This window comes from Pollicipes pollicipes, unplaced genomic scaffold, assembly GCF_011947565.3.
Source record: "Pollicipes pollicipes isolate AB1234 unplaced genomic scaffold, Ppol_2.1 Scaffold_4740;HRSCAF=5597_pilon_pilon_pilon, whole genome shotgun sequence".
Taxonomy (NCBI): domain Eukaryota; kingdom Metazoa; phylum Arthropoda; class Thecostraca; order Pollicipedomorpha; family Pollicipedidae; genus Pollicipes; species Pollicipes pollicipes.
This window is the reverse complement of record NW_023596545.1, coordinates 23,076,018-23,103,737: the sequence shown is the minus strand read 5'-3', so window position 1 is coordinate 23,103,737 and position 27,720 is coordinate 23,076,018. Positions and strand designations below refer to the sequence as shown.

At 46.6% G+C, this 27,720-nt stretch overlaps 1 protein-coding gene across 1 annotated transcript in view; it reads right to left on the bottom strand.

The window, feature by feature from the left end:
• LOC119099286 (receptor-type tyrosine-protein phosphatase kappa) overlaps positions 1–27,720 on the bottom strand; it is a 92,145-nt gene that overhangs the window by 21,342 nt on the left and 43,083 nt on the right. Inside the window, exons 13-24 of the mRNA XM_037222409.1 lie at positions 25,457–25,600; positions 24,476–24,543; positions 17,108–17,330; positions 11,610–11,728; positions 8,601–8,787; positions 7,215–7,326; positions 6,211–6,401; positions 4,333–4,583; positions 2,835–2,904; positions 2,210–2,410; positions 1,236–1,603; positions 623–824 (exon numbers count right to left, since the gene is read on the bottom strand). Coding sequence (XP_037078304.1) covers positions 623–824; positions 1,236–1,603; positions 2,210–2,410; positions 2,835–2,904; positions 4,333–4,583; positions 6,211–6,401; positions 7,215–7,326; positions 8,601–8,787; positions 11,610–11,728; positions 17,108–17,330; positions 24,476–24,543; positions 25,457–25,600 — 2,136 coding nt within the window. The remainder of the gene's footprint in view (positions 1–622; positions 825–1,235; positions 1,604–2,209; positions 2,411–2,834; positions 2,905–4,332; positions 4,584–6,210; positions 6,402–7,214; positions 7,327–8,600; positions 8,788–11,609; positions 11,729–17,107; positions 17,331–24,475; positions 24,544–25,456; positions 25,601–27,720) is intronic.

Genomic DNA, 27,720 nt, shown 5'->3' with positions numbered 1-27,720 from the left:
AGCTGACCCCAGCTTTCAGCAGTATGAGAGGTTGACTGGGTGCAGAATAGCAGCAATATTGCTAGCAACATTTAACAGTTGGAAGTAGTTTCTGTTGCATAGTCTGCTATCATAACAACGCTCTGGAAACGTCGATTCGATGTTGATAACATGGAACAAGATGAGCTATGATGATCATTGGAATAGGTGACTATAGGACCACATGATCCCCGTCACTACCTGGAGGGCCATTGAGAACACCAAATGCCAAATCCCCTAAGACCTGAAACACGGTCTGAATGCCCCATTATGTGTCTGACACTGCCTAACGCAAACACACATAGAAAGTCAAAGGCTTGATATATTAAAGAAGTGTTTTAAATAATTATGTACGGATCCGGGTCCCGACATGTGGAAAATCTAGGCAGTGTCACAGGTAATGATCAAATGTTGGTCGCATAACTGCCGTGACCTAACTGGCATGACCTAACCGTGACATGTTTCGGTAATTGTACAAGCTAAGGACCCTAAGGAACACTTATTCCTCGCCGTGACAGGGTGGTGGGAGAGGCAGAGAACCCCTATAGTTTCCTGAGGATATCTGCCATCGATTTATCCGTGGCTCTGCTGGGGTCCTGCTTACCGGTGGGTGCTCGCACAGTGACGGGAGCCCCAATGCCACGGAAAGTGAGGCGTTGGTTCTCTTCCGAGAGTTTTGAGAGCACCGCCACTCCGATGCGGTAGGTTTCTCCCGTTTCCAGAGGCTTGTTGTAGAAGTCTCGGCCCGTGCTGTTGTCGCGCGAACCGTCGCCCACAACAAACGTGCCGTTTTGGGTCACGTGTTCCTGCAACACCGATTCTGGTTGGTGACGCCCTGCGCGCCGACACCTGACCAATAGCCTGAATAAGCAAACATTTTCGATGGAAAACACAGCATGCCTCATGCGGTGTACGTGATCTTAACGATATCTACCACTCTTATACAGTCTGCGTTTGAATACTTTCACAGGATGAAAAAAACGTTAGGAACTGGGAACCAGTGCTTTGCTGTTACCAAAAAATGCAATTGGACAATGACACACTAAGGTCATAAAACATGTCGTTTGTGAGATGACCTCTACTCGAAATAAGCGGATTTGATTCAACTCAGTTCTACAACTTCAGTTGCGACATGCCGTGACTGAACTAATACAACTCCAATCACGACATTTCGTCAAGAGCGTTAGCAGTCGCCGAGCTCCCCCCAGAAATCGCACCGCGTCGAGAGCGGCAGCCACGTAGTAGTCGAGATTGCGGTCCCGAGCCTCGTCAGCGTTGGGCAGCGTGGATGTCTGCGAAGTCAGCGGCGTGCCGTCGAAATCGGGGTCGCTGGACACGACCACGAAGTAGACCGGGATGGGCCCGCCGGTGTCCGCTATCGGCGTCAGCTTCAGGTGAACAGTAGAGTCAGTGGTGAGGTCTGGTCGCAGCTGCGGCCGGGTCTTGATCAGCGGCGGTGCCACCAACGTCTCCAGCTCCTGCTGGCTAGCATTGCCGTAGCCGACAGACGTGCGCGCCGCCACGCGCACCAGGTACCGACGGCCCTGGTTCAGATCGCGCTCCTCGTGCACGTACGCAGCATCGACTGCAACCAGTAGACAGCGAGCGGGGTGCCACGAATGGAAAGAAACAGCTGGTGTGATAGCCACCAGCTAGTGGTGCTAATGCTAAAGGATAGCCAACAACTAGTGATAGCCAGTGATGCGAAGTGATTCCCAGGCGTCCTGAAGCCCATCTCAATGGCATACGTTGATGTACCAGCTGTACTTCATTACCTATATGGTATGCACTTTGACTTGCGCAGTTCATGTTGACCGATTTCCTAGACCTGGCAATTCTGTGTCCGTAACTTTGTGTCTATGCAGGCTGTAATTCTTACTTGCCATCACTGTAAGCAGGCTTGGGTTTTCCGTGTCGAAGGATTAAATATTTACCGTCAGGCAGTTCACCCCAACTGGTAACGAAAGCAGGGAACACAGGGACTCAGATATATACATCATGTGGCTTGTGTTTTTTTTTATATATTTACGGGGCTCTATGGTAATGCAGTACAGACAGAACACATGCATGTTTTGTTTTTGTCATCGGCTCGTTCACCAGGCATTGTTGTTGAGTCACGCCACTCTGATTTGGTGTCTGATTTGCGTGCAGTCTGATTTTATCGTCGGATCATTTCTTGGTGCACAGTTACCTTCCTTCATGTCCGTTGATATGTTGTAACTGCGCAAAAACGGGGCAGCATCGGAGTTCGCTTCTGACGAAGTAGCCGCGAGCGAAATGTTCAGCTGGTATCCACGAATGATTCCGTTTCTCTGAATAGGACTGCGCCACGAAAGTTTCAATGATGTCGTGCCGCGCTCCAGATACCTGATGTCTTGCGGAGGTCCAGGCCCTGAGAAGGGATTCATCGTAATGCCATATATTGTACGGCACTAAATGTATCCAGTCAAACATGAGATATCTGTCTCTAAAGCTATGCATTTTCCTGTGTGAAAATGACCACGGAAACAATAATCACACATGTCAAATATATACGAGCGGAGCCCCGGGGTGCGTTAAGGCACGTTTGCCATGGACGTAATAGACGAATGCGTATGTGAGATATGACGTTTCAGCGGGGTCACACAAAACTTATTCTTTCACGTATCAAAGAAAGACAAAATACACACAAGCGCAGGAATGAACGTTAAGGCAAAACATTCATCGCAGCTGCTTTTTAAGTTAAATCACTCAAATTCTGGTGAAAGAGACGCAGCCATTGGACTGTTTGTGCACAACTTCAGAGAGCTTCAAAAACACCCATTCCTGACACTTACTTCCTTCTTGCGTGGTACCGTTTACGGCAACGCGTTCTCCCACTCCGTTGGCTACACTAACAGCGTACACCTGCAACAGAACAACATGCCTCAGACTTATCACGCTTTGTAGTCAGGACACGTGTTTAGATCGCGTGGCAGCTTACAGCTGCCTGACAAGTAGCTCGAGCATGAGGCTGGCTTAGCACCAGCACACTTAAGTCAGGCTGGACTGCTGCTGAAACATCTGACGACTTCAATAGTTACAAGCGGTACCTGCTTGCTCCGCTACGCAAAGACCCGATGCCACTGGCGTTGCTATTGCACCGTCTTCAGCCACAACGCTGATCCACATATCAGTGCTGCAGAGCGTGTCCCAATCAGTTCGTCTGAGCTTTTAGTGCTTGCGCCCGCTGGAAATTCTTGCGCGTGTGGGGACGTTACATTCATCGTCGTTCTTCCCTTGCGTTATGTTTAAGACCGGTCTCCTTCCAAGCATGGTGCGCTCATGACATGCCATTTTCCCTCCATAACAAGCAGCGTGGAACATAAAAGGAGCAGTACTTCGCTGGCAGTGCAGCAAAAATCGGATATTGTCATGCGTGTGACGCCCACTGTGCGGGGCCAATGCTGTCATCCTCGGACCAGCTGGCCATACCGCAGTCTTCAGCACTTGAGCGTCCGTTGGAGCGCACGGTGCTGACGTCACGATGTCATTAGCGCGCCACTCCTTGACAGTGACGTGCCAAATAAGCAGTGCAAGCGCATTTTCGACCAGGCCAAGTATCGTCAACGTTTCGCATGATGTCGCGAGCCTTTTTGTACTGAAAAGATGTGTCATTTCTTGATGTCAAAATACATGTCACATGATCGTCGTTACTTTATGAGTATGCCTTGCAAAACAATACTACACACTAGTCCATTGCGTAAAACTAGAGAAATAGCGTAAAACTGGACGGTACGTAGAGGCGGCAACCAGAGCCTGACGCGGCCAGAGAGTACTGGGGTGTGCCCGAACCCCTCCGAAATTTTGGAGGCACCTTCCCGATACCGATCCCGGTGCATAGAAACGAAGAAAATAGGACAAGAGAAAAAAGTTTTGAAAAGCCACCAAGACGGGACGGTGCCTTAGAAGCTAGATCATTTTTAACAATTCGGCGCTTGGTTTTCGACGGCTCATTTTCAACGGCTTCGGTTCTCCGCAAGTTGCTTGTCTTACATTTAAGAAAAGTGTGTCACAGCTGGATGCCAATAAACGCACCCCTCTCGCACAAATTGTGACCGATACCGGCACTGGACGGGTATGAATCCATATCATCGTGCATGCTGTGGGTCTGGCCAAAAATACGTTCAGACAGGCAGACAGGCAGTCGCACGCTCGGAAATTAGTAATTAAGATGTGGCCAAACTTTTACACTGACAGCTAATCAACTCGCGACCACACTGCACGAGAGCGTAAATCACACGGATACTTGATCGAAAGTCTGCCTCTACATTATTTGTACCTTGTCCCTCTCACCTGGAAAGTGTAGTGGGCATTCTCTTCCAGCCCGGGGATTTTCACGTCACATTGCAGTCCGTGCCCACCAGTGGATTGGCAGGCTTCGGCTCGCTTGGCATCATGGCTCGTCCATGCGTATGCTCCTTGGCGTTGGTAACGGATAACATAAGAGGTGATGTCTGCTAGCGGGGGAGACGGTTGGTCCCATCCAACGTTGATGCTTGTGGCCGTCTTCAGCGTGATAGTCACTTTGACCGGTTTTCCGGGGACTGAAACAGCACCACGTCCTTAGGAACAGTGCATGAGACGCGGACTCTCCGCAGCAGTTCCACGTGCCGGTGGGCTGGTGTGCATAGCACCAGATGTCGACATCTTCTATAGACTGAACTTCGTTTCTTTAAATGTTTCGCGGCATAATGTCACCCACTGTCATTCCAATTCGCATACTTAACTGTTGGGGCTGGTAAATAGAGAACCTACAGCCTACCTGTAGTGCATGCAATGTTGAATAACACAGACCCCCCCCCCCCCCACTGGGCGCTGCATGACCTACAGCAGTCGATGCGCCGTAAAACCTCAAATCATCATCATCATCATCAACACAGAAAACCCAAAGCCAAACAATAGGTTGGAAAACATTTGAAAACCGTCTAAAATCGTTCTTGGTTTCAACGTTAAGACGGCTGCACTGTGCGCTACCGTTTTTCTGATATATTTTTTGCAGCTAGCAGCCCTTCCATAAGGTTGCAATTAGTCTGGGCAGTTTTGGTCTTGACATAGGTGTTACGGAAAGTGAACAAGCGGTAGCAGCATCCTCACACGCAACCGACTGGTCGGTTAAATTCGGCATGCTGTGGTGGGATCAGATTAATCACCTGAGATCTTACAAAGTAAGAGAGCTAGACACACCTCAAGTTCACAGGGTACGTATGCCCTTACGTCGGCTCACTCTTGTTAGATGTTAAGGTCCTCAGGTTGGAACAGTCGGGTCAAGAAGGTCAAAGTCCAGATCGGTGTGCAAAGTGCCCTTTAGCCTCCTCATACAACTAGTCTTAGTGTAAGTACCACTTAAAAGTGGAATGCCATTGACGTTGATATCATGCCAACGGCCTTATTTTGTTTTTGGAGGGCAAAATGACCAGCAACGTTCGAGAATTAGTTTCATATATAAACCCCCAATCGACTCACGTACTACCAGAGGTGACATGCTCCTCCAGGCAAAAGTTTGACCGAGGTCATTTTAGGCCAATAGTCTCCCTTGAACTTCAAGAAGTAAGAACATTAAATTTTTTGACGTCAGTGTGATCCGGGAATTTGAAATGAACGTAAATAATGTCATAAAACAAGTTTTCACAAATGACACGGTTCGATATTGACCTTGATCCGACCCTGGCCCAAGGATAATAGAACGTCTCATTCGCTGCGCCAAATGATCTGTGTAAGTGCTTGCAGCTGTACAAAGCTTGCCAAGACTGTGCAACGGTGTACGAAAGCTATTTTTTGAAACCCTTCGATGGTGGGGGCGGGGGGGGGGGGCGAATTAACCCCTAAGGCCTTGTTAATTATGACGGCTTCTAGTTCCATATCTTAACGGTCTAAGATCAGGTGCAGAGATCCTATTGCTTCACTGGATTCACTGGATTCACCTATCATGAAAAGCTGTTTTTGGAATCAAAATAACGTACTCGTTCTCAGCAATGCTAAAACAGAAAGCCTTCGAGGCGCCAAATCGGTCCTCGGCGATCTGTCCTCATCGAAGGAACGGGTGTCGTAGCAGCGATGCGAAAGGTATGTCGATAAGAAACGGACCTACTGCACCACTATGAGCTCGCGACTTGTCCTTCGATGAACACCAGTTATTGTGAAATTTCGTCGCAAAACGAGTGTGGAGCGTACCGGATCCAAGTGTCGTGACGTTGGTGACATAAGGTTTCGGATATCTTCCGGCGCTGTTGCTCAGATACAGTCGCAGGGAATACTTGGAGAAGGGTATCAGGCCTTCAACCTGCGAGTCGCTCTGTGAAAGCACAGTTTCCTCGGAGTACCCCATGTTCCATGGGCTGCTGCCGACAGCTTCCACGACCAACCTGGAAAATACAATTTTCTAGTTGCATGGCCGCGAACTGTAGAGGGGTGATAATAATACTTTCTTGATTTTATTCCACCCGGCAGTGCTCGGGGTACAATGGGCCCCTCATCCTTTCATGGGTCTCGACCAAACTAAATCGCGGGTCCATCATTGTACTTGGCTTCGAAATGGTCCCGCAAGTCTCAGACGGACAAGGAGTCGCCTGTCCGGTATTGGTGATCTTTGGGCACGACAAAGACTTGTAAACTGACCTGATCACATTACAGCATTTGACTGACATTTGGGGCGCCTACCCTGCGGCCGAGGTCCTTAGGATGACCCACAGACACTTTAGACGGCGCTTTGGGCTATCTAATCAGGCCAGTAGTCGTCGTTGCGGGGCCCCTCCAGGCCCCTCGGGACCTGAGACGGGGTTGGGGGATCGTGCCTTCTGGATCCTCTGCCTGCACCAAAGAATGCTACGTGGGGTTCTGGTCAGCTACGTAAATAACGTTCTGATCTTTCAAATCAAATGACAGAAACAAGGCTCAGAATCACCTCATGAAAACTGGGCGACTAAAGGAATGTACCATTCTTGGCTGCCTCCGGGACAAACGGACGAATTGGTATATCGACGTGGCCTGCCCTAGAATCAATGACTCAGCCAGAACATTGTGTCACAATGATCACCTCACAACTGATGGAAAGATGACAACCGGAACATATTTTGAGTGTGAGACACAAAGTTTCACAGCTACGTCACATCTATATCTTTACGTTATAGGTCTGTCAATCCTATCCCGGCTGCTTCTTATTGAACCGATCTGCTCACCTCAGATGTTCTTTGTCGTCATTCCAATGGCTGCAGTCCGGCCACGACCAGGATGCGGTCAAGGCACTTTGTTGTCCGAGAACGTCTACGGAGAGCACTCCTTCAGATGGAGCTAAAACACGTAAAAACCTTAGCTTTCGTGATTGCAGTGTGGACCCAGAGATCTTTTGCTACTAGTTATCGGCCCTGCGTGCCTTCGATATATCATGATGTGCTGGTTAAACGACGTTTTCACGTCGGATACATTAAACGACATTCTTAATAGCATTGTCCAACGATGGGTCGATACATGCACGGGACAAGAACTGGGAACAAGTTCAGGGTACGTGACGACAAACTAGGTCATCAACCTGTAATATCCTCTGGTTCCTGACCGAGATTTGATCCACATTGTGTTTACTGCCTAGAAATTGCATTAATAAGCTTTGTGCTGAGTTAGCGACAAGTTTCATAATTAATGCTTCATGCTGTTGTAATTGCAACATATAAACACTCTAAAATAAATGGTTTGTATGATTTGTCTGGGGCGTACGGTGTTTCCTAATGTTGCCATTTGAATTTGAACCATATGGCTCACAAGCTATTGCAAGAAATCATCAGTTCATGATCGATCTCATACAATTTACGAAGAATATGATTCAGCTCATGGCTTAGAGCGGTATTTTTCCTAACCAGCTGACTCAGCTCCAGCTCACCCGAAAACGATTGGCAAGTGAGCCAGTTCACAATTAAACTTGTTTTGAACAGAAGTGTGCTCATCATTCAAACCAAAACTCAAATGTTGGAGCATTCGTAGATAAAAAAGATGTGAACAAATTTATTGTTGTGTATAACAGACATTTTAAAAGTTATAGTTTAAATGAGGCATCCTATAGCTCAGCAAATCACTTCGTCCATCGACCAACATTTATGCTGGCTTTTGCGATTATGCTTAACACTGAAGTAAGGGGCGTTCTTCGAGCCAATCGGAGGGCCAAAGATGCCGCCTGTGCGTGTGCAACTCGGAAATGAACTGGACAGCTGGGGCGCCCGAAGATGCCGCCTGTGCGTGTGCAACTCGGAGATGAACTGGACAGCTGGGGCACGAGCCGAGTGAAGTGATCTCTGAAAGTGATGCTTGTAGTGGTACTTTACAGGATGCCACGCTGCGCAGCCACTGAGAGAAGCATTTGGCCAGAGCACCCTGTGAAGGTCAGTAGGCTGGTCTCTGATTCTTTGTGTATACTCAGCCAAACATCCAGCAAATACCTGCGCTCACACTTATACACGTAATAAACACGCTAATACCGGCGTTTTACAACAAAAAAAACATTTTAGATGCACTGTTGACATGAACGGGCAACACCACAAAAGGTGCTAATGGTAGCACCGTGCTGGAGATCGTACCCTGGACCCCAGTGACGAAGTCATGCCTCGTCTCGTCACCAAATGCGACCGTGAATGCCTTCACCGTGGCAGAATAGGCGGAAAAAGGGTGCATGAGACTGGCGTGAAAGAACTTGTTAGCTGTCCTTGTCGAAATACGATCTTGTCTGTCTCGTTTCCCTTGAGCGCACGCGGCATATTCCCTGTGCTGCGAAAACAAACAGTTAATACATGTTATAGTTCCAGTAAATCGAGCGGCATGCATCGTTCGAAACATGTTTTGGGTAAATCGGTAAGAATGGAACAGCATTTCTGAATAAATACCAGTTTCTAATGGTTGAAATAAAAATCGATGAATTTTGGGCGCTGATGAACATAAGCGACTGATTCACATACATATCGGTATCTTTAAAATGACACGGTAAGGCTGCAACTGGGTTTCATGATTAAGCAAAAAGCAATAACCAAAAACCACATGATGCATTCTAACAGGGCAAACACTTCTGTGTTTGCCCTGTGGGTTTCATTTCACTGCTTTCCCAACGCTGGTTTGTTCAACATAAACACACTAAAAAAACTAGCAACATTCTAAATCACGTGTTCTTTACATCCAGGACAATCTCATCGGAAACAAGTCTCGGCTCTGTACAGTATATGTGCGTCTTGTCCACAAGAGCGACAAACGAGCGATTGCAGATCGCGGATCGCAGGTGATGTACACACGTCGTGGCGAACGACCTATTACACACATACCACAGTGGACGGACAGTGGTGGGGTGGTAGACGCATGTCATCACCGGAGTGAAACCTCAAAAGCTTAATTTTTGCGCCTCGCAAGCGCATACTATGTCCTTGTTTATACATGATGCGTTGTCTCATCAATATAGAAAGCTCTTTTATCCTGGGTACACAACTGACAGCTTTCCTGGTACATGGCGTTTTACGCTGTCCACCTGCCCATCACACCTGCCTTGCAAGTGCCATACTTACGGTTACCCGAGGGACATGGAAAGGATCAGAGACAGACCGGACAAGCCGGTTTTAAGCGCCCGTTCCACTTTTCTATGCCGCTTAAGCGGAGAGGCCCGATGAAAGTAATTTTGAGTTTTCGGTTTTAGCTGGGCTATAGTCTACGACTGAAAGTAAAATGTATGTTCTACCCGTCGGTGGACACGACGTATTTTTTCCACATCTCATGCGATTGTGATGTACTACGTGTTTTGTCATGCGCAGGGGTGGCCATTTTTGGTGAAAATGTCCCCCACCTTTATCCTTCCTCGTCGCACCGCCGTAGCATCTAATCCACCAATTAGTATCTATAGCCAAGGCGTTTCGCTTGCAGGAGTTGCAAGTTCGGTGCTGATCGTTCTGTTTGTTTGGGGTGTGAGGAACAGTAATGGAGTATGCTAGCTGAAACCATGAGTTTGCAGCAGAGCTCTCAGGTGAAATGACCTGAAAATTCCACCGTTAGGAGGATGTCTAGGAAGGCAATCGTTGAATTGCTGTCTGACCGCTTGATTCTGAAGCTGGGGGCTGGCGGAAGGAATCGACGTTCAAGGTTGGCGACGAGGACTGGGGGTCCGTGCATCCAAACACAAAGAATATCGTCCATGTACCTCATATGAAGGGCTGGCTGCATTATCGGTTTGAGACGAAAAACAGCGATTCAACCGCGTCTATGAAAACTATAGCGGGTGGCGGGACTGCTCTACTTCCCATGGCTATCCCTGTCTGCTTTGCAGCAGTTCTATCCGAATGTAACCAAGTTATGTTTCGGGACATGGACAGTAAGGTTCTGACATAATTGAGCATTAAGCCAAGCATTTAAACACAACCAGCATGCTTGAGGAGGTGCTCAAACCATGCATCAATGGCTTCATCTGTAGGCGGCATGATAGGCTTTTTAAATGCATGTCTGGCTGGGGAGAACTACGAAACCTTTGTGCTTGTCAAAGGATTGATATATATTAGGGCCGAATATGGTAGCTGTCAACTCTCTTGCTCTTTGTGCGGCTTTGGCTTGCGCTTTTGTGACTCCTGCAGGATGTTAGAATATCATATTTTAGCATTTCTCATCTGCTCCTCCACAAGTTAAGAGCCAGGTGGCGCCATGTGCATGTTGATATCAGAAAACCGAGGTAAACTGGGGCAAACCGCATATGGGTACCCGCAGCTTGCCCAAATCCGTGCGAACGGCTATATGTCCCATGTCGCGTTTGGGCCCTTGGCTTGTGCGCTCTGGTTTTTGGCTGAGCAGGAAAACTGCACTTGTTGGAATGCATACACAATTTCCCAATAGAACGCGAATGCCTCCCTTACTTTTCAAACACTATAACAGCGTCATGCCTCCCGTACCTTTCAAACCCTGTAACAATGTTATGTAGCACCTGCTTGATGACCGCACAGGAAAACCTGCCCTCAAAATTTTGCGTATTTTCAAACATGTGGCTGCTGTAAAATTTACTCTGTCAGTGGCCACATGTCACCTCAAGTCCAAACGTGAATATGTGTTTTTCATCGTGGCAGCGTGTTTTTTCCACCTCACCTGTGGTCCCTTTTGCGGCATCTGTCCAGTAGGGTCGTTCACAAATGGTGTGCGCTAATCACTTGCAACCTGTGATCTGTGATTGCACGTATGTCTCTCCGGTGACTTGGATGCGCGAAACTGCCTCTTTGCCTTGAAATTTTCCTGGACGTAAAGAACACGTGATCTACAGTTTGGCTGCTTTGCGCAATGTTTTTCTATTGAAAAACTGACAGTGAGGGAAGGCGTAGCGTATGTCCTGTTTCTCTTGCCACTATTTTAATACACAACGAAACATTCGGTTACAGCGCTTTGCATAACATTTAACCTACATTGCCTCCACTTCATATCTACGCTGATACTTAATAGTTTGTAGCTCGCTCGTAGAGCTGGTAAGCATCGCATGACAGATTCATGGCTACGATATTTACCGAACTGCTTGCTGACTTTACACTTTTGAAAATACCACCGTATCCGAACCTTCCAACTGAAGATATATACCGTACCACTATATCAACCGCGTATTCCCTTATAATTCCGTTCGGTGATGCGGGATCCTTCCATGTGATGTTAAAGTCGACTGCGGATTTGTTCCGTGCTTGGACTTCGGTCACCTTTCCAGGAGCTGAAAACAAAGTCACTGGTCAGGACCGTGGGCTACGAAAGCATTTCTACTTTAGGCCTCCGGCTGTTTCGAAGTATACAATATTTTCATGCTCCATCAGCCACCGGCATACGCTGACGGTAGGTGGGCATTAACAGCAATTATTTGCTGAACGCAGAACCGCTGTCCGTCACCGCTGGCCGGAGGTTGGCTTGCCTGAGGCGAGGCCATTATACACTGCAATTCCTTGAATGCAGCGCGAAGGTGGAAGGCGTCTACCCTGCCGAAGGGAGTGTCCTACCTTTGGGGCATATTCCAAAAACACTCTAGTAAAGTGTCAAGGCCAGTTAGGTCTGATATTAGCACTGGGTAGTGCCAGTGCAGTACCGTCAAGCCATTATGAAGATGTCAATTGTAACGATTTTTTGTCCAAATTATGCTGTCAACACTTCGTAACAGCAGAACACCTTTTGCATGCAGTCGCCACCGCCGTCATGACAATCGCCGGGGCACCTCTACTGTTGCGAATAATAAGAACGTTCGTGATTGGCCCAGGGGGGGGGGGGGACAAGGGCCTGTTACCGCGAAGCAGATTGGTCGAAGTTTGAACCAGTGCGTCACTGCGGACTGATGTGATACTCCCATTCCCAAAGCCAAAGTGCGCCTCAAAAAGAGTCACCGCGGTAAGCGACATAAGAGAGAAGTCAAGCCATGGTACCGTTTTGTTGAATTCACGGGATGATAGCTTCATTTTCGCATGTCTTGTCTTAAGAACGCTTTAAGCTTTCGTAGCATTCATTACACAAACGTTTTACATTGCGATGGTGCAAAGACCACAGAATACCAACGTGGAAAAAGCAAGGCAACTGAAATGTAATTCTCTCATAGTGATACGCAGAGTCGAAGGCGGTTTCTCGCGCAGAATTTTCTTCAAATCGAAATTGTGAGCTACTGGGGAGAATTTCGAGAAAACCGGTATTACTGATCAAATCGCACTCGTGCGGTCTGACATTAAGTGAAAAGTTCATACGAGGTGACATACTCCGTGTAAATTCGGCGCCTTTTCGATGCATGCTACTGGCACGCAGCCGGACCTTTACGTGTCTGAGGTACACGCCCACGAAAATATACAGTCTTTTTCGTGTGGACTATTTCAATGTCATTCAGACATGCATACTATTGCAAACACGTCGTTCATATAATGTCACCTTATTGGCCATGTGGCATTCAAGCCAATTAAGAATTTAATCGCCGAGCCGTGCACATTTGGCGTTCGTGAACACGACTTCCAGCAAAGAACGAACGTAAACTGGTTATTAACCAATGCTGTGCAGGGTGAGCAAGTTTCCATCACGAATCATGTTTTTGCTAAATATAAGAAACGACATGAGTGTTAATTACTACGGACATGAGACATGCAACCGAATTACATAACAATTGCGCCGCCAACATTGCGCCGCCAAAAATGTGAATGCAACTAAGCATATTAAACCCGCCGGAAAATATGCAAGAACATCATGAGAAAGTGCCAAAACACAATCACATAACGATATTTAGTCAAGCAAACACCTCAGGCACCAACACAGCCACCTCTCAGGTGATTTAAGTACCACAGGTGAGTGCTAGGGTGGCGATTTCGCGCGACCAGCTTGGTAGTACCTTCAAATTTATACGTGCGTTCTATAACGCAATTAAACAATGGCGTATGGAGCAGCAGATTTACTAAATCGAGGGCTATTGTTGTTATTAGCAGTCTCTTTCACTTAAAAGCATACCCATAGTTCTAAGTGAGCTTATTTCATAACTGATCTTTGCTTTAATACCCTTAAACGTAAAACAACTTCACTTGAATAAAAATGCATCCACTGTTAGACTTACATCGTTTAATTTGGCAATAGATGCTGCAATATCTATGACATATATGGCAATATGACTGAAATAACATTAATTACCTTAGCATCTGGCGCCATCGCATCCCGCTCTTACGCCGTGCTGAAAGTTGTTCGCTTCCTCGATGTCGGGTAAAATACCTCACAGATTGGATAAACCCATGGTGCCACGTGACATGGCTAACGGGCTGGGTTGGTTGAAGCTTTTGGGAAAGGTATGGATATGGGCATGCGCATGTGCAAGACGCTTACAAAATAGAGTGCAGATGGTTTGAAATGAAATGGAACGTGCAAGAAATTCTGCACAATATTATTGATCGCACTACTTCAAGCCATGTCGGCGGGGTGTTCCGTTTCCTGAAACTCTGCTATGACTCAAAACCAAAGTGGCGGAAAAATGCAGGCAGGTATTAAAGGGTTCATACCACAAATATTTAGGTAAATGAGATGGGCACAACAATATATCACCTTGTGATGAGCGTTTTTAATGACGTCCCAAATGCAAGTGGGAAAAATATAGTTTGTTTCAATCCATTTATTCACTGTACAGTAATAACCCATCAAATGACATGACAAAAACATGTCAACTCCCGTTTAGGGTCCTTCATGAATTGCATTAAACATTTCTGTTCATTTTTGACGTCCCAAACGACACCCTCCATACGCTTACAACCTAGTCAGGCTGACCAAAAAGGCCTCTTCTGGCTGCGCTGTGTCAAGGGTAAAGTCACCCCGAGAGTACGGTGCGTCTGGTGCCTTATCAAGGTAGAGATGCGAAAAATTAACTGACTTGTGGATGCTTATGACCGGCAGTCAGCAGTATCGAAGTTTCTTTTACGACATCGATTTCAAAAGTTTTGCATCAATTGCAACCTAACCTAAACGCAGCACCACGCTTTCCGAACAACCAACCATGTGTTATGCTGCGGTAGTACTGCATTAGCCGCCCTTTGTCCCATGCATGAGGTTATTTCTAGACGGTCCATTGCGCATATGTAACAAATTTTTTCAAGCGCACGATATGGTATTGTGTTATGAAACAGGCCCAGATCATGGCAGGGTGGTTTTCGCGCATTCCTACCAGGGGCTTTGACTGCGAGACGGACTGTAGACCATGTTTAAAGATCCGATGAGCCTAAAAATCCTCAGAATTCCGTGCTACCTCCATTCGTTCTGTCACTGCCAAGGCTGCTGAAAGGGTTGCCCAAAATTATCTCTATCACCATCTCTTCTTTGCCATCTTGTTCACGCACACAGCACGGTGGCCAGTATTTCCATACTGCCGAGCCCACTTCCTTCAGGGTGCCGGGCCAGCGGCTTAACCGAAGGGGTGGGGGGAGGGGGAGGGGAGCTTTCGGGACCATGCGTCCCTCTTCCCCTGGAGGTAACGGACGAGCTCTGGGGCAGAAGGCTCGAGTACTTTTGGGCATTTAAGTACTTACTTACGAGTACTTAAGACGCCCAGAAAACCCTAAAATGTCAAACAAAAGAGCGGGGCTTCGAGGCATTACAACGTGATCTCAACTCCATGGCCTTGTCATGCCCCGGTTTGACCGCTTCCTGGGGGAAATACTAGTAACACTGCTACGTCGGACGATACTCTATCGGCTATGGGCCACGACAAAGAGGTTCCTTTGAGTACCCAACACAACATGATTTTTTGGTTACACTCAAAATACTTTAAGCAAACTTGAAGCATCAGCAAGATTTCAGTCTCGCAATCGATAACGCAGAGTGCCTTCCAGGGATCGCCCTTGAAACGACCTTTTTGTCAGATCGAAATCCTCTAAACAATACATTATCCTGTTCCTTATGTAGCAGAGAGCATGCAACTGATCCCAGGTACCCGCACCAGAAGCCAATACCGTTTCAAAAACGTTGTTTCTTTTACTGGGCCGTATGGGAACCCATGATGAAATACAGGACAAAGGGAAACAACGCAAACATAAAATCTTACAAACCAAAAGGGAACAAACTAAAAGAAACCAAAGCAAAAGCAACTGAAAATTAGTGATTCAATATTTTTTGCCGTTTAAGCGGCATCAGCTTGCATGTTGTCGGTGCCTTTGGGGCAAAACGCAACGACGCCCAGGTTGTGGATACTGGATCGAAATCTGAGTTGTGTTCGCTAGTTTCTATCTTCCAGACCGCGGTGGCCGCGCCGGTTTACCTTTTTGGCTCTATTCATCTGGTGGTTAACTATTTCCTTCTTTTGAAGGGTAAGACTTCCCTTTTTCTGCAAAATTTCAGATCTTTGATGAGCCCTAGAGCTGAAGCCCAAGATGATGGTTACCCCTGCTGGTTTTCTTCCTTGGAACTTCCATACCCGCATAATTCCCACTTATTGTTTGGTTGGCGTCTTTCACCTCGTTCGCGCACGCATAGTATTGAGAACAGTTGATGCAAGCAAGTGAAACGGCCAAAAAGATGGCTGCCACGCGCCAAATATTAATCGTGCCGCACGCGTAACAACTAACCGGAACAAAAGCACACAATACGAGATACGAAAACTATCCAAAGCCTGGTTCATCATCGGACGCTGACAGAAATCCATGGAATCCGGCGCGCAGGCGAAACAGAGCACTTAAGGGTAGCATTTTGCTGCAACGGCTATCACGTGACGCACACCGGGTTCGACCCTGTAGACTTGACCTCGCGTCCGTGGCTGCATGGCTAACAAGACGAGGCTGATATAATGGGATATCTCATCGTTCAGCCCCTCGCCATTGGGCATCGTTGACGTTTCTGTTAGCTTGTTGACGTACAAAATATGGCAGCACCTGATTGTGTACCGGACAACCGCATGGATGCAAGATCGAGCGCAGCTGACAGCAGCCAACAGACAACTTTAGCTGCCTCGCAAAATGTTATCTGAAGTGCTTAATGGATGTGCCGCGTGTGTATTCCACCTTTAGTCCATTCCAGAATGTGTAACGGGCCGTCCATGAGTTGCGTTACGCTTGGTGGGGGTAAGAGGTCGAGCATAACCGAAGCGTGGCAAGCGAAAGGGAGCGTTTGCGACGGCGTGACGCTACGCTCAGGCGTTGAAAATCATGCTAAAATATCTAAAAAAAGAATCACATTGCCGGATGCCATTGTCCGGCACAAATGGCATGGAGCACACATGCTGTTCGTCTTGAATCCTTGGCTCAGCGGTCCGTTGGGTTTTGAGATGTTTCTACGCTGGATTCAGCGCAACCACGTACTAGGGGATTTCGCCCATTGCGTGCCCAAGGGAGATGTGGTGGAAATTGGCCTAAAACACAAGTTAAAGACGCCGGTAACGATTAACTTACGGGGGCAAAGCAGGGATGATGCGCAAAAGGACGTTCCAGAATGTCTCCTGTGGCGTAAGTGCTATTACTGTGGATACTGTCCCTACGCGCACGGCAGGAGACGTGTCCATGACACAGATTCGAGAAATGCGTCATAGTCCTCAGCACCATAAGTCTCTCTAATATAAAATACCAGCTACCAAAATAGTGCAAAGAACTTGCTGCCACAGGCTTACCAGCTTCTGCGGTCTGGAACTTGGTGGTCCTGGAAGGTCCTCGACCTTTCTGGTTCACGGCGAACGCTTTGATGCTGTAGTTTTTGAACGGAAGCAAGTCCGGCAGATTCACTCTTGCTCCTCCGTTCGTGTCCGACGTTTTGGTTCTGGATTCGACGGAAGAGCCCAGAGTAGATGAGACGTTGAACTGGTACGCACATGCTTTCTTGAAATTTTCAACAGCCTGAAACGGTAATCAAAGCTCCTTGTGAGTTCAGTGTTCGGAGATCCGTAATTATGGCTGAGTGCTTCAACCTCAGTAGACTTTCCTGTCCCATAGCTACACCGTTCCACCTAGTGCGATCAAGCTGGTTGACTTTTCATCACCATCGCTGTTACAAATTCCGACAAAATGCTGGCGCCCATTTTGTGAGAGTTGCCCCACGCCTGATTTGTGGTAGGCATATCAAAATAACCCGCGGTCTTTTTATGGCGTGCACTGGCACGTCGGTAGATTCTTTCGTCCATTATAAGTACCATAAATAACCATTTAGCATGGTTATTAACAATTTGGAACTACCAGAAGAGGACACTGAGAACATGCCACAAAGGCGCTACCATGATAACCACGTTGTAATACTATGATGAATGGCGTTGGTTTCTGCGCCGCAGGCAGTGATATCTATATTTATTATATAATTAGGACAAAATATACTGTAGATAAGCCATCCTTCGAAAAGGGTCGGTAATGCAGCCTTTAAATCAGGGATGGACTCAAAAGCGCATGGCAAGATCATCCCTCTTAAGGAGCCGTCCTTGGTCACTAAAGACGCGCATTTCACAGATGCGATACAACCGGGAGCACTGGTGTTATCCGTTCCTGAAACTGGACAGGTTATTGAGAACAGTTAGAGGACGACACTGACAGATTTTAAAAAGGTGATCTTGCATCCAGCTTGCCCCGGGATTTTCACACCCTTTCACTTGGTCCCTGGCACGGCTTTTCTCTTAGCGAGTGTTTCGCCTTGTGTTTTTAGATTCGAGGACACTGCGGTGAAGTTTTGGTTGGCGTATCCTTCAGCTGTCATTTTACGTGACCAAAAAGTATTCTAAGTCGTCCGTGGGACTGACGTGGGTGTTAGGTCGTGTTGACAACACTGGAGCATTATTTGTTGTGGGAGCTCCGCAAGTTCCTTTTGACTTTGATGAAAACAGAAGCAGCGGTGGATTTCTTTCCAAATAAAACCCTTTTAGCTACCTGCTTTTTAATTGGATAATTTGCTAATTTTAATCGTTGCCCCAGTGTTCTGACAAAATTCACATTTCAATGACGCTTGTAATCTAGTCAGCCCATGACATAAGGAAAGGGAGATCAGTTTCGGAAAGCTTACTGTTTTCGTTTTAATTATAACTCAGCTGCCCGATAAAGGTATTTCATATATGTAACTCACAAAACGTCAGGAAAAGTCTTGCATACTCAGGGAGCTGTTTACATGGTACTTAGTAGAGAATAAACTTTGAATTAAAATGTCTAACACTCTAAGAAAGCATTACGCCTCTTTGAAGAAAAGACTTTGAGGTCAAGTGTTTTGATGTGGTGGGAATTGAGTTGAGCCCCTCGGTAATGATTAAACCATGCTTTTAAGACAGAAAGTCTCTATCAAAATGACCTTTAGACCACAAGACGATGTCTCACCAAATCGTATCATTGAAACAAATCCAGATCAAAATTTTTCTGCTATGTTTGTGATTGTCCTGGGCCAATTACCAAACCACACCTGCCCAGTGTTTATTTTTGTTTGGGAAACGGTTGTGGCATCAACAAACCACAACTTTGTCTTTTTCGCGTTTCCGAAAACCGAAAAAGACATGCGGACTTCAAAAAGGAGCACGTGTTCATCCATTCGCTGCAACCCAAACGGAACCAATGACGTTCGATGCTTCAGCGGCATATGCCATACTCCTTGCCCATAATTTTGAATGTGTATGCTGAATGGTTGTATTGCATGCTGAGCATAAATCCGTGCACAAATGTGGTGCCCACGGCAAGCCCCTTTGTAAATAGTGCAAAATTTGCGTTAATTCTATAATAATGAGAATTTGCAGAGATGGATGACAGCACAAGTGCCAGTGCGAGCACCCACCTGGCTCTAACTAATCGGGAAGCTGGAGGATCTGCCCATCGTGGACCCCCACACCCGCACGACTCCACTTATCGAGGAACTGGTGGAACATCCCACTGAGGACCTCCCCCCACTCACCTGACCCCGCTTATCGGGGAACTAGAAGAATAGACCATTGCGGACCGACACACCCACCTGACCCTTCTTATCGGGAGCTGGAGGACCAGCCCATTGCGGACCTCCTCAACGGGAAGTTCCGAAACAAATCTAGAGCGAAGTATTTTTTCTTTTGGTTTTGATGTTTACAGAAGCAGCCACGGAGTTTCCCGAAATACAATGGATTTAGCTACCCGGTTTTCCATGCAAGCATTTCAAGATGCGGAATACTTTTTGGCATTACCGCGAACGTTAACGTTTTCCACTTGGTTGTTAAGAAACCAAGAAGTGAATCTCGATGGAATTGAAGAACAGTTATGGAAAGCTCAGGCTGTTATAATTTTGTATGCACACACACGCACGCACGCACGCACGCACGCACGCACGCACGCACACACGCACGCATGCACACACGCACACACACACGCACGCACACACACACACACACACACACACACACACACACACACACACACACACACACACACACACACACACACACACACACACACACACACACACACACACACACACACACACACACACACACACAGATATATAAATATAAATATATATATATATATATATATATATATATATATATATATATATACACATTTGTACCGATCTCAACTTCTAATTTCATTCGCACTTGGGAAGGCGGTGAGCTAGAATCGCTTTTGAACTGAGATGGGAGTGAAAAATTCCATCTAAAAAGACCGTGTGAGAGTGAAAAATTGAGTTCACAAAAGATGGAACTCATGGGCTAGTGAGAGATGCCTCAGCAAAGAAGGACATATATTTCAAGTAGGCATGGATGTAATGTCCTAAACCTGACAAAACTATTTTTTAACATCTTAGGCCATTAAAGTGAAACAGAACACATTAAAGCATAATTATTTGATAACAGTGTAATGAGCATCAAAAACTATTTAACGGCAATAACTTGATGCTGCACTTTGCGCTTCCCTTCCACATATTTTTTAAACACAAAACAAAGCAAAGGAATTGAGCAACAAAACAACAATGGAAAATTCCACAGGCACTAAAGCACTAAAAAAAAAACAACCCCTACACATCAATCCATCACCAAGTCCAAACACATGGCATGCCTCTGGCTTGTGTTAAGATAGGGTCAGGGAAACTTAATATTTTGTCACTGTTTCTCACAAAAAACAATGCTTATTTCCATGAAAGTAGCCTACCTATGCCTGCCCTAAAGAGGCTTTACTTCATCTCACCCTGTCTAACCTGTTCGCATCACAGCAGCATTTGTGAATCACTGATTCTTGCACAATTCCTATTCCCACTCGCCATGTCATTAACCAACGTAACAAAACTTCGAGTAGCCCATATGTTAAACATCATATCAACTCACCTCACCTATCTGTTGACAGCAGCACTTGTAATAAAAGCATGATAAAGCTCATTTTTGGCTGGTTTCAACTTGCCTTTTCATTCAGTTCATTTGCCAGCTTGTTGACACCAGGCAAAGTTGACAATGCACAAATCAAAACACTTGGTATCACTTCCAACAACTGATTCTGATTGCCATAGTTAACCTCTGTGAAGGGCAGTAGTGGGCGTGCTCCACAAAACAATATTTGTTATCCAAAAGTAATATAACTCTTAGAAAACCATACCAGTTTTGCTGCTTGCCCTCTTAGCTGAAGCAAAGGCATCTATTTAGGTTTGTTTATTCATATGTAATGACAAAGTTTGAGATGCTGCGTTCACATTTTGAATGGGATGGTATGACTTTATGCTACATGCTGATATTTGCCCCATATAATTGTTATGTAGCTCAGAGTATCCCTGTGTTAAAAGTATGGTGCATATATACAGTACAGTCATTTGCCAGTCAGCAAACCGTGACAACTATGGACAACATCTGGTTAAAGCAGCCATGAGGGAACACTTCAAGAAATTTGAGGCAAATAATCGAGAATATTATAATAATATAATGATCGAGAATAAGGAACAAAATACGCCAATTATATGCCTTGTGGCATTATAATTTGTCTTTTGACAAAACTAAGCGGATTAAAGCAGAAATTCACCACCAAACACTTCTGTATTAGCTGCGTCAAGTCTGTCTCAAAGCTTTAGATGGCAGCATAAGGTAGCCTAGTATGATCGCCTGATGAGGTACACACTGGCAAAGCTTACCTTTAGCATTATCGAACACTGCCATGTGCAAAAAAAGCTCAGCTAACTGAGGGTTTAACAGGCGGTAAAATTCAGTTCCGTGCTTGAAATTGTCTCCTTTATTCCTTGTGAATTGTTCGCTTTTGCGTGCATACCAAACGTGTTTGGGCGGCTGGCGAACTAATCCAATTTATGTATAAAAGACGTGCAGTTTTGGAGTTGGAGCATTTTCCAGAGAAATTGGCAACATTTTAAGAAACAGATGGTACCTTTAAAGGCAATGGGACGGGAAAGAAGAACTAAGTGATATCGCACTCGCATGATGGCAATAAAAAGAAAGTAATTAAATAACTATAAAGACTGATACTTTTTTGACAAAATTTTGTGATCAGCTGAGTTGACTTAAAATCTGTGGACATGAGTGCTCAAATGGTGATATTCATCCAGTGAGGTTCATTTAGAACACATTTCTTGAATTTTTCACTCCTGCATTTCGAGCGTAATGCAATTTAGTGGTCAAGTTTCTTCAGGTAAAATATATACGTGGAGTTAAGTTTTCTACCAGGTTTGGCTGGTGTTTGCACAAGGCTCTGCTTTCGTGGTGTGGTAGTGAGACCAAAAATATTGGGGATGAGTGAGAACCTTGTATCTGGCACACTCCTGCCGATTGTGGTGCATTTAGTAAACAAACCAAACATAATGCGTGCAAGCGGCTGGGGTCGACGGGATTCTTAGGCTTGGAGGTACCTGGCGCCCTTGCTCTGTGCATACATAGACATTATTCAGATGTAGGTGAGGCAGGACGTAGCGTAGTGTCCAGGTTCTGTGGAGCCTTGTTTATGCTTGGTGGTTTAAAGTGAGCTTGCTTTTGGGTGACATCTGAAAGCCTCAGAAAAGGAAATGTGGGTTTGGCAAGTGCGATTAGACCATATCCGGCAGGAGTGGGAAACTTACGTAAAATATCGGGGAAAAGGAGTGGAACATTCGCTCTCATAGGGTATTGCTTTACACCCAGAGTCGGCAATTCTAGGACAGTGCGGGAAGCAGAAGGACTGTTTGATCCACAGGGTGCGTTTATCTGCAGGTCGCAATCAGGTGAGTTTTGGGAAATGTCCTCTTCATATTTCATCCACGCACAGAATTAGTTATCAAAATGACTCATTATTACGCTATCATTGGTGCTTGGGAGTGTTGGTACGTTCTTTGGCCGTGAGACCATGCTCTATTCATGACCGCGCTCCTGAATTGCGGGTCACGGCTATATAACTGAAAAGAACCCGTCACAGAAATCCCTGACGCATTTATGCCAAGTCCGGGAGACAGTACAGCTCTCGTGTTCAGCGCCATTTTGTAAGGTGTCTGGAAAATGGCTATGGCGTTAACAGAGGACAAACTAAATACTCTTGAGGCTTTCAAATCAAGCAAGCATGCACTTATTTAGATGATGACGTATTCAAACACGCACCGCAACCCAAACCAGACCCAAAACCTTCATCGCTTAACATGTACCCTAGCGCCCGACTGGATGCTATTCGCCCGGGTGGCGGGTCATTTTGAACCCTTAGGATCTCACAAACTTGGAAACACTAAGCTCACAGACTTAGTTGGTTTATACGTGAACACACTTGCCTCCAAATCTGAGGCTCTTAGGATATGGCCTTGGATTCAAATAAGATCAAACAAGGTCAAACTTCACATTGGTGTCTAAAGTACCTCTTTCCCCTATAGTTCCTCAGGTAATTGCCATAAACATAGACACCTTTTCTTAGCAAAAGATCAATGCATTACGCTAGCGGTATATTCCTAAAACAAAATGCGGACCTGGGTCATTTTATGTCAACACCCCATTTTTACGTTTTAAAACTCCACAAAATCTGTCTGATGCGATCAGTGTCATGAATAAGCTCCAAATCAGCACCAGAAATTATCCCACGAGGCAAGCTCTCGAGAACAAAGGCAGGTTAAGTTGACTTCGGTGTGACCTCTATACATGACCTAAGATCAATGGCTATGTTATCTCTGGAAATCGTTCTTGCGAGCGCAAGATGCAAATGACTCGACAATTATATTTGTTCGCCTTAATCGCTTCATAGTTCACGAAATGACAGGACTTTGAATGACGTCATTACGGCGGCATGGATGGCTCGGTGACCTTGAAAAAAACTTTGAACTGCACCGAAAGTTCTTCAGGACGGCTTTTACAGTTTCGTAAAAATTGCAAAGCTCCTTCTTCAAACAAACCAAGGAAAAATCTACTTAAGTCATCGACACTATTTCGTCACTATAATTGCATGTATGTACGTAGGTATGTAATTGTATGACCTCTTTCTAGAAAAGAGCAAGTCTACGAGGAAGACCACGTGATTTTACCTGCCTTTCACCGTCTCGCCTTGCCCCCACTTGTTTTACAAGCGCATTGCGAGGTCACCTGATAATGAAACCATCATCAAACATTTCATCACCAAACAAAACCTTGACCTTGTATGATCTTGCACTTACAGTCTTTAAGTACGATGATGACATCGGTACGCTACAGAATGTCAGCTACCATTTTTGAGGGAGAAATTCAACGTTTTTTTTTGTATTTTGAGCCTGGTTAGGAACGATTTTTTGCACGGTTCATGCGCATTAGCAGTGTACATTATGTGGCCCCCTCAGGCACTTATACCCTCTAGGGATGGTCTGCGACACGCTGCAAAATGTAGGGCGTCGGGGCGGAAGGGAGGGGAAGGTTTTCCGCGAGTTTTCCTCGCAGCCCTTTTAGAACGAGGTGACATGTTACTGATCACACCTGACATGGCGCTCGAAGCTGCAGATCAGGTGCAAAGTTGGCGAATTTGCACAGTAATTTCATCATTGAACACCAAACAGCTCTGAACAGCTCCGAAGAAGTCTTCAACAAATACAATGCTTTCAAAGCCCAACTTCCCCCGCCCCTCCTATTCTTGTGTGGATTATTTACCGAGATGGCCACGGTGGCTGAGGAGCTCGTGATGACAAGTACTTCCACATTCTCGATGGCAAGAGGACCTGGAACGCGGCAGACATGGCATACATTATTCTTCGGTATTTGCCAGTATAGACGCATAATTCACATTTCAGATGAATTGGCGCGGCCGAGAAATACGCTCAGTTGCCTCCGCAGACATTTGGTTTTAAAAAACGACGAATTTGGCTTTCTCCGGGGAAAATAACGCGTCCAGAAATGTGGATGCGTCATATGCTGCTACAGCCGACGACGAAAAAGCTTTTGGTGCATCCTGGCAGCCATGCTTGTATAATTCACGCGTTATACCGAGTACTTATGATGCTCTGGACACCTGTGCGCATGGGTGCAAAATGACTGGGCGCATGGGTGCAAAATGACTTCTATCACATGGGGCTCCAAGTCCCGCCATGAACGATGTTCTTCGATCTTCGGAGTCGGGCCTCATAGTCGCCCGTTCTATTGCAAGGACCTGCACATGTTGGAACTGGGCATGCATCAACGTGGAATAGTTCGCGTAAAGACTGCGTTGGGCTGGCGCCAATGAATGAGTTTGATGGTAAACTTTGTGTGAAGAACTAAGCATGCTATGACAATGATAGACGGCGGTGGATGGGTGCTAGTAGAACTGCACCAGGTACGGGGTGAAGTGACCTATTCTTCTCAGCGACGCATGTGGGATTTCCTCAGTGCGGGGCCAAGTCCTGATTTTCTAAGACAAGGCACGAAATTAAGCAAGGGATTCCAAAAAGACACTTGAGATCCGTGTAAGAAAGACAACTGAAGGACGGGCACGACTTCCTTTAGCAGCTCTTAAATGATCGCCTGGTTACACTCGCACGTAAAATAACGCCTCGAACCCAAACCTGACCCACTTCATATATCTGCATTCGGACCATTCAACCTAGTTTGACCTTGGAGCCAAACGGGAACTGGAACACCGAACAAATCACATACCTTCACACTTAGTAGTTGCTTCGACGGAAGGAACCTTTGCCTCATCCCTCATGGCTGTATTTCTCTGAAAATCCTTAATGATGATCCGCACTTCGTACGTGCTCCCGGCCTTCAAGCCGTCTAGCACGAACGCTACAAAGTTGCCTGAAATAACAGACACTGATATTAGCACTACGCAGTGCATGAGTGAAACGAGGTGTCTTTTTTTCGGAAAGATCGCTCGAGCTGTTCCAGCACAAGTGGTAATTTTTCAGCTACCTGAAATACATACCAAGTTCGAAATATTTTAGGCATAGGTTGAGACGAGGCATTAGCACCACGGACGGAATAATTGGAGTCTCGCCCTCGTCTGGGGTATACGTTATACAACGTTTCGGCTAGTGAACTTTCCTGCCGTCGTCAGGTACTATGGCGTCCCTAAAGGGACTGGGTGAAGCTTGGCTATCAATCATGTATGCGTTGCAGCTTGAACTCCTTCATGGCATTGCTTCATACCAGGGTCTTCTTGATTGCAAGTCCAGTGCTCAACCAACTGAATAAACTGGGAAAGACAAAGCAGGAGGGAAGGAAGGAAGGGAAAAAAGGAGGAAGAACAGTACTTTCCGGTTAGCTCTGTTGGTAACGCGCTGTAGCACGCATCAAGGAGACCCTTGGTCGAATCCCAGAAAACTCGCGGACATGATTCGTGATGTGACGTATGCATGGCTGATAGCTGAACATTATGCGGTGCCCTCGTGATCTGCATAAGGCCTGACGGCGGCCGGAGATTTAACCGGCCGAGATGGTGCGCAACCAACACACCAGGCGATGATGATAGTCTGAACAATTATTCCAACTGTCAAGTTGGAATGATTATGACGCAATTATTATAAACATAATGAAAAAATAATGAAAATGTTTACTATTGACCAACGGTTGCAGCAGGTGGATTGTTGCCTGATTTAAGGTAAATCGATATTGCAATTTCCAGATAGCGTCTAGAACGTGATGGCATCTGAACACTTGCCAAATTATACCACAGTATTCGTAGAAACATGTCATTACCTAGAGGCCAGCACATTACCCAGTTTCGTAACTGTCATGTCCGACATCGCGCTGGATCCACCTCTGTTCAATGTGACGTAGGAATGACTGGAGGCGTTTGAGGCCGCTGATGACAACGTGGAATGTGTGTGGAGAGAAGCATAAATACAGGCCTCGTTCGGGCTGCGTGTGCTGCCCGGGTGAATGCGGACCTCGTGGAATGTCGGCCGGGGCGAGCCGGGACGTGATGGCAGCGGTGCCGGGAAAGTGATTATATGCAATGAATGGAGTGACAACCACTGCTCCTATTGCGTTTCCGTCTGCCATGATTAGTGTTGCGTTGGCCGACTTCCCGGTCTAAGATGAGTTAGCATCACCCAATGGTTCCATCCGCCAAAGCCAGCGTCTGGCGGCACTGGACAACATCTCCACCGAGAAGCGCTCCAGCGTCGTGGCGGTGAGATGCCGTGCATTTGCTCTGCAGCCCATGGATGGCAGCAGCGACCAAACTGATGTGCCCTCCCCACTGAAGAAGACGCTTAGCGCCATACGGCCGAAGATGGCGTCTGCACAGTCAACTTCTGGTCAGAAAGGCACAATGCCTGTTTTGGAGTACTCTGTTCTCATCAAGCAGCTTGTTCAGGATGCTTGCCCAGAGTTCTTTGATCAGGCTGATTGGGCAAAGGGAACGTGCACCCCAGCCTGGCAAACGGCACTGCATCGCCATCATTTGATGAAACTATCAGCTGGAGAGACGACGCTGTTGTCGCGCCAGGTCGCGGTGTCTTTCCAAGCAGCTGCTGACGAAATGAAGCGCAAAGAGCTTGTCTCCCGCTCGGTAGGAGATGAGCAGAACTGTACTCTGTGCGTGTGCTGGTCAGGGAGCGGAGCGGAGCATGCGGTACACAGCAGATGCATCACGTCATCGCCGGTGTCGTTCCAACGCGATCACGACCGCACCACACCCAGGACACACTGGCGCCGCGGGCGTCACAGTTCGTGGTTACCGAACTGCGGCAGACGGTGCTGGGTGCGGCACCGAAAGGTCATCTGAGCGGTCGGCTGCTACCTAGCCGTTAACCTGACCAATCACTATCTTCAAGTCACTCATCAGATGACGGGTGTGCGCAGCGCTGATCCACCGCGCCACGCGCCGCCCCCAGGTAAGCGACGTCGTCGTACGACACAGGACAGCAGCTCGTTTTCAGATGACGGCTAGCACCGCCCTCACACCCACTATG